Source organism: Artemia franciscana, unplaced genomic scaffold (assembly GCF_032884065.1).
Source record: "Artemia franciscana unplaced genomic scaffold, ASM3288406v1 Scaffold_289, whole genome shotgun sequence".
Taxonomy (NCBI): domain Eukaryota; kingdom Metazoa; phylum Arthropoda; class Branchiopoda; order Anostraca; family Artemiidae; genus Artemia; species Artemia franciscana.
In genome coordinates this window covers 1,136,873-1,149,158 of record NW_027063627.1, presented here as the reverse complement: position 1 = coordinate 1,149,158, position 12,286 = coordinate 1,136,873, and the positions used below count along the sequence as shown (strand labels likewise).

General features: G+C 35.5%; 1 protein-coding gene and 1 long non-coding RNA gene across 3 annotated transcripts in view; one reads left to right on the top strand and one right to left on the bottom strand.

Annotated features, from left to right (window-relative positions):
- LOC136043058 (potassium voltage-gated channel subfamily H member 7-like) overlaps positions 1-12,286 on the top strand; it is a 159,682-nt gene that overhangs the window by 36,389 nt on the left and 111,007 nt on the right. For both annotated transcript variants that reach the window (XR_010621539.1, XM_065727962.1), the window contains exon 2: positions 9,523-9,677. Coding sequence is in view for 1 of the 2 variants with exons in the window: in XM_065727962.1 (XP_065584034.1) it covers positions 9,523-9,677 (155 nt within the window). In the remaining variant the exon portion in view is untranslated. The remainder of the gene's footprint in view (positions 1-9,522; positions 9,678-12,286) is intronic.
- LOC136043059 (uncharacterized) overlaps positions 1-12,286 on the bottom strand; it is a 78,385-nt gene that overhangs the window by 32,282 nt on the left and 33,817 nt on the right. The gene's annotated exons all lie outside the window — the stretch shown is intronic.

Here is a 12,286-nt window from a genome sequence, read left to right as displayed (position 1 = left end):
ACTATCATAAGCAACACAATAGTGCTGACTAATTAAAGGGCGAAATGGGATTCATATATTATTGTTTTTCTTTTTACCAATGGACTTCGCAAGGAAGGAGCTGTCGTAAAAGCTTCGGAAGGGGCTGATTCGATTGGAAATTAAAAGTTGTAGTGTCCTTTTTGAAAGTCAAAAGTGATTCGAGGGCAAGCAACAAAACCCCCATGCTCGTTACTCCCCGGAAGAAATCCGATAAAATATGAAACACTAAGTGATTGTGATGAGAATTTTGGTCTAAAATAAAAACACAGTATGTGCATGCAGATTATCAAAAGGTCCTTTCATCAATATCACAGAGATGGCTTAAATTATTAATATTAAAATGCCAGGGCATAAGGAGGAGATGTTGAACTAGACCAAAAAGGCACAATGTGAATACCATTGCTGCTACTAATACTGATATTACTACTGCTATCATTACTATTATTTCCACTGCTCCTGTTATTACTTCTGTTATTATAACTACTAACATTGCTATAGCTAAGGGTATTAGGTAAAACCTTCAGCGAATGGTAAGAGCGGTGCTGTACTAAATCAAAACACACTGTATACATGTGGATTATCGAAGGGGTGTATTAACAAAATCCCATCAAAAAGCAAACCTTAAGTTGAAACTTTCAGGGATGCTAATATTACTACCACTTTTGCTACTACTATTACTACTGCTACTATTGAACTAAGTAGAAGTAGTTTAAGTGCATTCAGGTGGTCAAAATGGCAAAGGTCGGATATCTTAGCACCGGGCCACGGTATAAAGCACAAACTTTCAGGGAAAGCTTAAATTGCTTTAAAACAAGATTAAAAGACAACATATCTTTGCTGGTTGTCAAGAGGAATACCTCAAGAAAGTTTGACAGTGTTTAGTTAAAACTTTCAGGGTTTTTACTATTGCTACTTCTGCTTCTGCCATTAAGTTAAATCAAAAGGGTTGAAGTGCATCCAAGTTGTTTAATAGCATGTATACAATGTCTTAGGAACTAAATAAGGTATTTCAGTCTATTTTCCAGTGAAAGTTGAAGAGGAATAAAACTTAATTAAAAGATACTGTATGTCCAGATTGTCAAAATGGTGTATATGCAATATCGCAGTAACAGCTTGAGGTTTAATATCGGAACCCCAAAGATCATACTGATTTTGGCCCATATATTTGAATATTTACCCCGCACCTATCAATCCAAGACACTATAAAACAACTATTGTTAAAATTGTTGCAAAACTTCGTCGAACATATAAACTGTTAGCCAAAATCTGGATTCCTATAGAGATTAAATAAAGAAACAAGTTCCTTTTTAACTTCAAGTAAGGAGCGACATTAAAACTTAAAACGAATAGAATTAAAAAAACATATGAAAGGAGTTTTCCCCTCATCAACGCCCTGCTCTTTACGCTAAAGTTTTACTCCTTCTCACAAGTCTAATTTTTAAAACAATAGAGAAAATTAGTTGAGAAAATCATTTATTTTCTCATTGTTTTTTTTTTTAAATTTTGCTAGAAAATCTTGCACCCCTTTCACGGCAATTCTCTTACCTCATAATAAATTCCTCCAATGAAAGAATCTCCCTCATACCCTACTCCCCCACCCTAACGTGAAAAAGTCCCCCTGAAAAGGTATGTACACTTCATAATAACCATTGCTATATGTAAACAATGGTCAAAGTTTGTAACTTGCAGCCCCTCCCCCGGGGACTCTGGGGGACTAAGTCGTCCCTAAAGACATAGTTATTTGGTTTTTGACCAAGCTGAACAGAATGGCTATCTCAAAATTTTGATCCGGTGACTTTGGGGAAAAGTATGCGTGGAAGGGGGCCTAGGTGTCCTCTAAATTTTTTGGTCACTTAAAAAGGGCAATAAAACTTCTAATTTCCGTTAGAATAAGCCCTCTCGCGACATTCTAGAACTACTGGGTCGATACGATCACCCTGAAAAAAAAACAAAAACAAAAAAACAAACAAACAAACGAACAAATAAACACGCATCCATGACCTGTCTTCTGGCAAAAAATACAAAATTCCATATTTTCAAACACTTCGTGGTAACGAACTGTAGTAAGGAGCGACCCGGCTCACTAGTAAACTAAGCTTTAAAAAATGGAAATTTGATACCAATAGTTACATCACAAGAATACCATTTTTACACTGATTCTAAATATACAAGTTTCATCACGTTTAGTGTCACCCATCAAAAGTTACGAGCCTGAAAAATTTGCCTTATTTTACAAAATAGTGAGAAACACCCCCTAAAAGTTAAAGAATCTTAACAAAAATCACACCGTCAGATTCAGCATATCAGAGAACCCTACTGTAGAAGTTTCAAGCTCCTATCTACAAAATGTGGAATTTTATATTTTTCCCAGAATGCATATAACGGATGCGTGTTTATTTTAATTTTTTTTTCTTCTTTTCTCCAGGGTGATCATATCGACGCAGTGGTCCTATAATGTCGCGAGAAGGCTCATTCTTACATAAATTAAAAGTTCTAGTGCCTTTTTTAATTGACCATAAAATTGGAGGGCACCTAGTCCTCCTCCCACGCTCATTTTTTCCCAAAGTCACTGGATTAAAATTTTGAGATGCCGTTTTTTTTTAGCATATTCGAAAAACCTAATAATTATGTCTTTCGGGACGACTTAGTCCCCCACAGTCCCCAGGGAGGGGCTGCAAATTACAAACTTTGACCATTGTTTACATACAGTAATGGTTATTGGGATGTGTACAGACGTTTTCAGGGGGACTTTTTCGCGTTGGGGTCGGGGTTAAGTGGGAGGATCTTTCGATAGAGGAATTTATTATGAGGGATGAAAATTTCCATGAAGGGGCCGCAAGATTTTCTTGCATTATTTAAAAAAAAACGATGAGAAAATAAATAAAAAAAAGTCTTTTCAAGTGGAAGTAAGGAGCAGCATTAGAACCTAAGACGAACAGAAATTATTACGTATATAAAGGGGTTTGTCTCCTCCACAATACCTCACTCTTTACGCTAAAGTATTTTTAGTAACTTCAACTATTTATTCTACGGCCTTTGTGATTCAGGGGTCATTTTTAAATAATTGGGACCAAATTGAAGCTTTAGTGTAAAGAGCAAGGTACTGACGAGTGGTAGAACCCCCTTATATACGTAATAAAAATATACAAATACAGAATTTCGTTACGTAAGTTAATTCCTAAGTTACATATATTTATTACTAACGAAAACGTTCGTAAAAAAATAAAAAGTTTTGCCTTTTTAAGTAACCAAAAATTGTAGTGCAACTAGGCCTCGTCCCCCACTCTTTTTTTTATCAAAATCGTCCGACCAAAACTATGAGAAAGTCATTTAGTAAAAAAGAATAATATGCAAATTTCGTTTTAATTATTTATGTGCGGTGAGCCAAAATCAAAACATGCATTAGCTAAAAAATATTCAGAAATTAAATAAAAAAACAAGTTTTTTAACTGCAAGTAAGAAGCGGCATTAAAACTTAAAACGAACAGAAATTATTCCGTATATGAAAGGGGGTGTCCCCTCCTTAACGCCTCGCTCTTTACACTAAAGTTTTTATTGTTTTAAAAAGTAGAGTTATGAGAAAGCGTCAAACTTGAGCGTAAAGAGCGAGGCTTTAAGGAGGGGACAACCCCTTTTATATAAGGAATAATTTCTGTTCATTTTAAGTTTTAATGTTGCTCCTTACTTACAGTAAAAAAAACTTGTTTTTTTTTATTTAATTGTAGATAGAAGCATGAAACTTCTACAGTAGGGTTCTCTGATACACTGAATCCAATGGTGTGATTTTCGTTAAGATTTTATGTCTTTTAGAGATTGTTTCCTCCTATTTTCTAAAATAAGGCAAATTTTCTCAGGCTCGTAACTTTTGATGGGCGATACTAAACTTAATAACACTGATATATTTAAAATCAGCGTTAAAATGTGATTCTTTTAGTTGGTATCAAAATTCCGTTTTTTACAGTTTTGGTTACTATTGAGCCGGGTCGCTCCTTTCTAGAGTTCGTTACCTCGAATTGTTTGAAAACCAAAAAAATATTTCAACTATTCTTTTTAAACCAATTACAAAGATTAGGTCAATTAAAACGAACTGAAATTAATTTGAAAAAAAAACTTTTCCAAGTAAATTATAAAAAATAATTTGAAAAATAAACTGCATTAAACCAGAGATGAGCAAAAATTCATTCAAATAATTAATCATGCGTTAAACTATCATAAATCACTATCAATAAATATATAAAACCCAAAACAAACGGAAATTACAATAAATAAATAAGTCAAACTCAAAACGAGCAGGAACTAACAGGAGTAGGTTCGACGCCTCTGTGCTGTCAAAAGACCAGGACTTAATTTGCATTTTACTGGAAATAAAATGCATTTGAAATATTTTCTCTCTTTTGCTTTAATAAATACAAAACAATTCAGATTTTCAGAAGTGAATTTCGGTATATAAGTATGTATAAGCAAACATGCAGTTTTAATTCATTTATTTTGTCAGTAATCTTAGTTATGATGGTGTTTTTTTTTTCCTTTTTGTTATAGGAGAAATAAAAACACATAGCTTGAAATAAGGACTATCTTCTGTGAAGCGCAAATTACGTTCTGGTCTTTAGAAGGTACAGGGAGCGGTGGCCTTACTTTTCTTAGTTGCTGCTCGTTTTGAGTTTGACTTGATTATTCATCGTAATTTCTATTCGTTTTGGGTTTCATTTATTTATCGATGATAGTTTATGGTAGTTTATGGTTGAAACATTCTTTGACTGTATTTTGCTCATCTTTAGTTTAATGAATTTACTTACTTTTCTTTGAAACTTCTTTTGTGAAAAAGTTTTTTCAAATTAATTAAATAAAGCCCACGCAGTCGTCAACTGGCTACATTAGGTTTAGCACTCTAAAAATTTTATCTGCATAGCAACTGGCAAACCTTAGTGTTTCTACTGGGAGTTTTAAGGGGGAATGCTCCATCACACACACTGAAACTTCTTTTCATTTCTAATGTTAATGTCGCTTTCCACTTCCGCTGCGTAAGATTTTGAAAAAAATATATATTGTATGCACCATCTGTAGTAACTGTTCATTTTGCATGGACTGCACTAATGTTCAGTGACAAATACATCACTCCATGGTTGTTGTTAAATGAACAATATCTTGACAGTTTTAAGACGGTTGACCCTTTCATAATTTAGGCTTGCTAGCATTTGTCTCATTTGAGCCAATTGATTAACGGCACAAAACGGCAGGATGTACAAAACATTTAGTTGCATCCTCGGTACCTGTCTATTAAACGGAACGCATTCAATAAGTGAAGTTAGATTAATCCAAATAAAATATATCAAACCATGATGGTAATAGAAATAAAATATATACTGTCTGTAGTAAAAGTTCATTTTGCATGGACTGCACTGATGTTCAGTGACAAATACATCACCCCATAGTCGCTGTTAAATGAACAACATCTTGAAAGTTCGAAGACGGTTGGCCCTTTCATAATTTAGGCTTGCTAGCATTTGGTATCATTTGAACCGACTGATTAATGGCACGAAACGACCAAATGAAATATACCAAACCATGATGGTAATAGAAATAAAATTATCGAAACTACAACAAATAATTGTGGAAAGCAGCCCACACAGAACGCATCATGCTGAATACCTAACCCAACCTAGCCTAATCTAACCCCCTAACCACCTCTATATATTAAATATATAATACAAACATGCATACATCGTAGTTTTCTCACTCGAAATAAGGAAATTATAGCTGATCCAGGAAGAGAAACCGGTTTCTGCTAGATCTTACGCAGCATAATTCTTGGATGAGTTCCGTTTAACAGACAAGCGCCGCATCCTCTTTTAACATTATATAACTCCTGAATTGCTAGGATCACCGTGGGGGAAAAACCAACTCATCTACGACCATTTTCTCGGTACAAATACAAAGTTCCCTGTTTTTACAAACAGGGGATTGCAACTTTTGCTCTCTGGTTCTTAGACATACCATTATTTAATACTGTAGCTGATCTCTTTCCCCTTTTTGGCTGAGGGTTCTTTTCTACCTTCTCTAAATTAATACGGATTTTCTAATGCAAATAGTTTTTGACGAGTAAGTGTAAACTTGCTGGATTTATATTAGAATAACGATGAAAGCTGATTCATTTGATGTGAGCATTGTTGTGAAAATTCAGTTTTTTTGTTTCCGTCTTTGTTGGCAAGGTTTGCTCTTGAACTACGTTTATAATCATGAATGCCAACCAAGAAATGTGGGTAAAAATTATATCATGGCTTCAAAATGACTTTCTGATAACTTGTAAAAATTGTGTGGAATGATTGTACACGCATGCTGTCTAAATCCCTTCGAAAAATCGAATATCCTTTCTTGCACCTCTAGGAGTTTATGCGCCCACTGCTCTGATTTCTTGGCTTAGAGAAGAATCTTTTTACTTGCTAGACCTTTGAATTTTATCAATAAAAGTTTAGTTAAGTTTTTTTTTTTATTCTGAATGTAAGGGTAGACCATTAGTAATTAAAGTCGTTTTCCATCTCTCATCTAAAAAAAATTCCACCAAGAACATTTTCGGTCTGGTCACTAGCGGCTCGTTAATGTGTTGCTTGGCATCGTATACTATGTACTATGCGTATGTGTGTATGTTTGTATTTATATGTATGTATGCAATAGTAAATTATCGGGAAGTAAAATCCCATTAAGAACTAAGAATAATAGTTTGTTGCTTATCAAGTTTTAGTATCATATTTCATCGCTTGAAACTATTTATAATTTTAAATCTTAATAATTTCAAAGTAATTCATAGTTTATTGTTTTAAAAGGTTAACATAGTTAAATCATGTGAATTTTTGGGGCTTTGATATTATCATATTGTATCGGTCAATGTGATCAATCTTAAAATGACGCCGCCAATAGGGAGGAACGACGAATCGCCCAATTTCCACCAATTAAAGCACATTTTACGTACTTTAACCGTACGTACGCTTGGCACAGTTACACTGCGCCTGGCACACTTGTTTCGTGCTTGAGACGTGCTACTTGGTGTACAAGACTTCCGAAAGTTGGCGCACACTCAGAGAGATCGCCTAAACTCTTAAAAACTTTTTTAGTTTTGATTTTGCAGAAGCTAAAAATGTATATGTAAATGCGGCCCTTCAACGAGCCTCAAATCCGCAATGTTGTGTAAATATATATCTACTTTGGTGATTGTAATTGGGTTGAAGCAATTCAAGTTAGTCACTGACTTGAGCAAATATCCTTTAAGATCTGCCAAGATAAAATGATGGAAATGATTGATGTTCAAACATTATTTTATGGATAATTATAATTTTAATAGGAAAAGTTTCCTAATCTAGATTGTGGCAATAGCTTGTAAAGAGCAAACTACAGACCATAGTAACCAAAAGCTTAAGAATATGTTTTGAATAAAAACCGTCTGGCGAGAAAAAATTTTCCTTTGAAGTTGTTCCAGGAATGTTAGCTATGAATTTAGTTAATCTTAATTGTGAAAGCTTATTTTAGAAACAAGTTCATGGGAATTTAGAAAAAGATCTGAAAACCTCTCCGAAATGGCGGTGGATCGAAATGGAAAATGCTCCATTGGAATCACCACGGTTGAATACCTCACATTTGAGAGTTGCAGTCCCATTCCTTAAAAGACAAAGAAAATACTTTTATAGCATGGGGGGTGTTAATGTGTCTCCCTTTTTCTTTTCACTCCAGGGTTGATAGTATAGAGCCATCGATCATATAATGTTAAGAGAGGACTCATTAGAAAAGAGATGACAATATCAAATACCCCTCTAAAGCAACAGAGAAAATTTTGCCCCATCAAATTTGGGGGTTTTCCAATTTTGTGCCACAAAGCATCATTTTTTTTTTTCCAAAGAATTTAACTATGTCGAGGTTTAAGCATTCTAAGATATCCGATCCAATGCCAGATCCGAATGCCAGAGGGAGATGTGTTTGTTCATGGATCGTCTGGTGACAAACAGGCTACTGCAATGTCTTAGAGAAATGTATGATGGCTCAGTTTAAAGCTAGTTATTATATTTAAGCGCCTTTTTGTACCATTGTAAAACGCTGTCCCAAAATGCTAACTTTTTTTCCCTTTCTAGAGTTGAAAGCTCTTCTGTATGAAGTGAATGTCGCAGTGAGTTCTATGTTTATTCATAAATCGTCGTTTTATATTGTCAAGAATGCTGAAATGATGACCAAGGTTTTTAAGAAAGCATCAGTAGATGACGAGCTTCTTAAGTAACAAAAGAGATTATGCCACAGAAAAATAGTGTTTTCTGACATTTTGTGCCAAAAAAATAATTCTTTCCTCGCACAGTTCAGAAGCTGCGAAATGTAAATTCTATGATTGGAAATTGATTTGCCATGGTCTAAAAGCCTTGAATGGAGGTTTGGAGCCCCTTTGCTTAAAAAACGAAGATTTTTGCATAGTTAGCATGCATCTCCTTATTTTTTACTACTTTTTTCTGCCAAGGCTAGCAAGCTATCGCAAGATCGCAGAAATACCGCCTCTATCTCCGTGCCTCTTTAATTTGTCTTAACAACTCTGTTGTAAACTGTCAAATGGAGTGGAAAAACTAGGAGACATAATAAGAGTAATCCTGTATTCTCCGACATCTAAAACCCTTCGGTGGAGGTTTTCAACCCCCCCCCCCCCCTTTCTTGTGTACTGCCTTTAACAGTCCTCTCAGTGCGTTAAAACTGCAAAACCTTTTAAAGAAAAAGCAACTAATGAAACAAATATCATTTATTAATTTTCACTTCCATGAAAATAATATAGTTTTTCATGCCCGATCTCTTAAAGTTGTAGGTGACTACACTCCTCTTGACTCTTTATTTATATGACGTAGTTCCACACATGTTAGGGAAAATTTTAAGTGAAGTAGGAAGTAAAATTCATATTTAATGTACTATTTTTGCAAAGAATCATCTGGAATTTTTCAGTTTCATTGCCTAAGTAAAAAAAAGGAGAAAAAAATCTTTTTGTAAGGTGTAACGTTTATTTTGTGGATTTAAAAATACAAACAAAAGATAAGTAGAACAAAATAAAGGTTTTCTTACGAAAGTAAAGAGTGAACTTGAAACTTAAAACGAACAAACATTACTGCTTTGAGGTTATGCAAGAAATTCCTAAAAAATGAGCTCAAGTAAATTGACTTGCGATATTTTTTACTTTCGGTAGAACTCTAAAACCCAAGACTTTACTGAAAACTGAGCTTGGTTGAATTTTTAAAAGAATTATAATCTTATTCTTAAGTGTCTACTAAATTGAGAGCCTTAAAAATTTTTCGTTTATTTCTTACCTGCTGCCTGTGGAATTTTTTATTCGGCTGTTTTTTGGAATTGATTTTGTCTTTTAGAAAAGCGCTAGTTTTAGAATTATATTGATACTGGAAAGTATCACGAATCGGTTTGTTTGAGCTATTTATCTTAGCTTAAAATTAAGTACTTTGAACCGTCACCTAGATTCTTTTTACTTTCAAGACAACAACACTAATTGGTCTACTGAAAACGGCACGTCTGCTGCGGTTGGTCCGAGTTGCAAGAAAAATTGATCGGTATTCAGAATATGGTGCTGCTGTCTTACTTCTTTTAATGGCTACTTTTGCACTGATCGCTCACTGGCTAGCCTGTATATGGTAAGTTTTTTTGTACAGCTTTATTAGTAAATAAATATAATACAAAAAAAAACTTTTTCAACAGAAAATAAGGAGCAACATTCATCCTTAAAACGAACAGAAATTATTCCGTATATGAGGTGGGCTGTCCCCTCCTTAGTATGTTGCTCTTTAAGCTGAAGTTTGACTTTTTGTCCCAATTCTTTACGAATTGGAATATGATAATGCAAATAAGCTTTCTTAAAGTAGTAAATTTTTATTGCAAACAGCGAGGGCTTGAGGAGGGAACAGCCCCCCTCATATACGAAAGAATTTCTGTTTGTTTTAAGGATAGATGTTGCTCTGTACTTTTAGTTGAAAATACTTTATTTTAATATAATTTCCGATTGTTTTTCAAATAATCCAGGGAAATTTATGGCAATTTCTCCTGTGAAAATTTCCCACTGCATAAATCCCCTCCCCCCAGAAAGCTCCCGCTGAAAGTTTTTGCCTGGAAAATTGTCCTTACTGTCATTTGAGAAAAACTTCTTTATTTTATTTAAGGTCTTTTTTTAAATCATGCCGGAAATTCCGAATCCGTGAAAATTTTTTCACGGAAATTCCCCCCCCCCCTCAAATAGAAAGTCTCCCCACCCCTTGAAAAATACCACATACAACTCCAATCCCCTGGAGAAATTTCTCCTATCCGAACATCTCCACATGTAAGATTGAGTCGCTAAAGAGAAAGTAAGACAAATAAAAATCATTTTTTTTTTATAAGAATTCCGGCAAATTTTCCTTGTAGAATTTCATCTCGGAAATTCATCCCCGGAAACCTCTCCCCCTCCCCTACTGAAGTTTCTTCCCTTGGAACCCTCTGATCCCCTGGGTAAATATCTGTATGCTTCACAATAACAAATAGCGTACTATACATAACCACAGACAAATTTTATAACTTACAGCCCTTTTTCCAGGGGCTGTGGGGGGTCATGTCACCCCCAGCGGAATAGTTATTGGACCTTCCACTTATTTTTAACCAAATGGCCATCACAAAATTTTGATCGGATGACTTTGGGGAAAAAGGGCGTGGGAGGAGGATTAGTTTACCTCCATCATTGGCAGCACAAAAGCACTGCCTAAGTAAAGAACGATGTGGGCACATTTTTTTGTTTTGTTTTTAGACCAGGGCACATCGTATCGAAGGAGTTGTCGTAGAAACTTTGAAAAGGCTCATTCGATTGAAAAATGAAAGGGCTAGTGCCCTTTTTATAGTCGAAAGTAATTGAAGGGCAACTAACCCCCCTCCAACGTCCACCATTTTCCCAAGCACATCCAATCAAAATTTTAAGACAGCCATTTTGTTCAAAGTAGTTGAAGGGGCTGGATATTATGTCTTTTGGGAGGACATCCCCTCCCCTACAGCGCTCAGAGCAAGGGTTGTAAGTTATGCCCTGGGGGCATACAAGGTTTATATAGAAAGGGTGATCGTATAAACTCCGGAGGGGGCTCATTGCACTGATAATCAAAAGTTCTAGTGCTATTTTTAAGATTCAGAGTTATCGAAAGGTGTATATCCCCCCCCCCCCCATAACTCTTTTTCCGAAATGCAACTGTTCGAAATTTTGAGAAGGTCTTTTTTGTCGTAGAAACTTCAGTAAAGATTCATTCAGTTCGAAATTGTAGGGCTTAGTGCCTCTTTTCATAGTTGTAAGTGATTGGAAGGCAACTAACCCTCCTCACACACCCACCGTTTTTCCAAACACATCTTGAAATAGCCCACACAATAGCACACACAATTTTGAAATAGTCTTCTGGGATGACAACGCTCCCCCCTAGAGCCCTCGGGTCAAGGGTTGTAAGTTATTCTCTGGGGGCATATAAGGTATATATAGAAATGATGATCGTATTAACTTCGGAGGGGGCTCAATGGATTACTAATCAGAAGTTCTAGTACCCTTTTTAAGTTTCAGAGTTATTGGAGGATGAATACCCCCCTCCCACCTCGTATTTCCCCGAAATTCATCTGACAGAAATTATGATATGACAATTTGCTGTCGTAGAAACTTCGAAAATAGTTCATTCGATTGGAAATTAGAAGACCAATCGCCTTCTTAATAGTCAGAAGTGATTGGAGGGCAACTAACCCTTCCTCCCACGCCCAAAAACTCCCAAATACATTCAACCAAAATTTTGAGATGGCCAGTTTGTTCAGCGTACTTGAAAAGTCTAGAAATTATGTCTTTAAGGATGACATCTCCCCCTCAGAGCCCTCAGGACAGTGGCTATAAGTTATGCACTGGAGGCATATAAGGTTTTTATGGGAAGGGTGGTCGTATAAGCTCCGAAGGGGGCTCATTGGATTGGAAATTGAATGTTCTAGTTCCCTTTTTAAGATTGAAAGTGAAAGAAGGCAGCCACCTCCCCTACGTTGTATTTTCCAAAAATCTATCCGATAACAATTTTGACCTAGCCATTTGTTTGAAAATATTGCCCTTTTTAGAAGTTTTAGTGTCCTTTTTAGGAGTCAATAGTAAATGGAGCGACGTTGACCCCTCCCCCTAGCCGATCATTCCCCAAAACATATTCGATCGAAATTTTAAGAGAGCTATTTTGTTTACATTGTTGAAAGGTCCAATAGTTATGTCTACGGG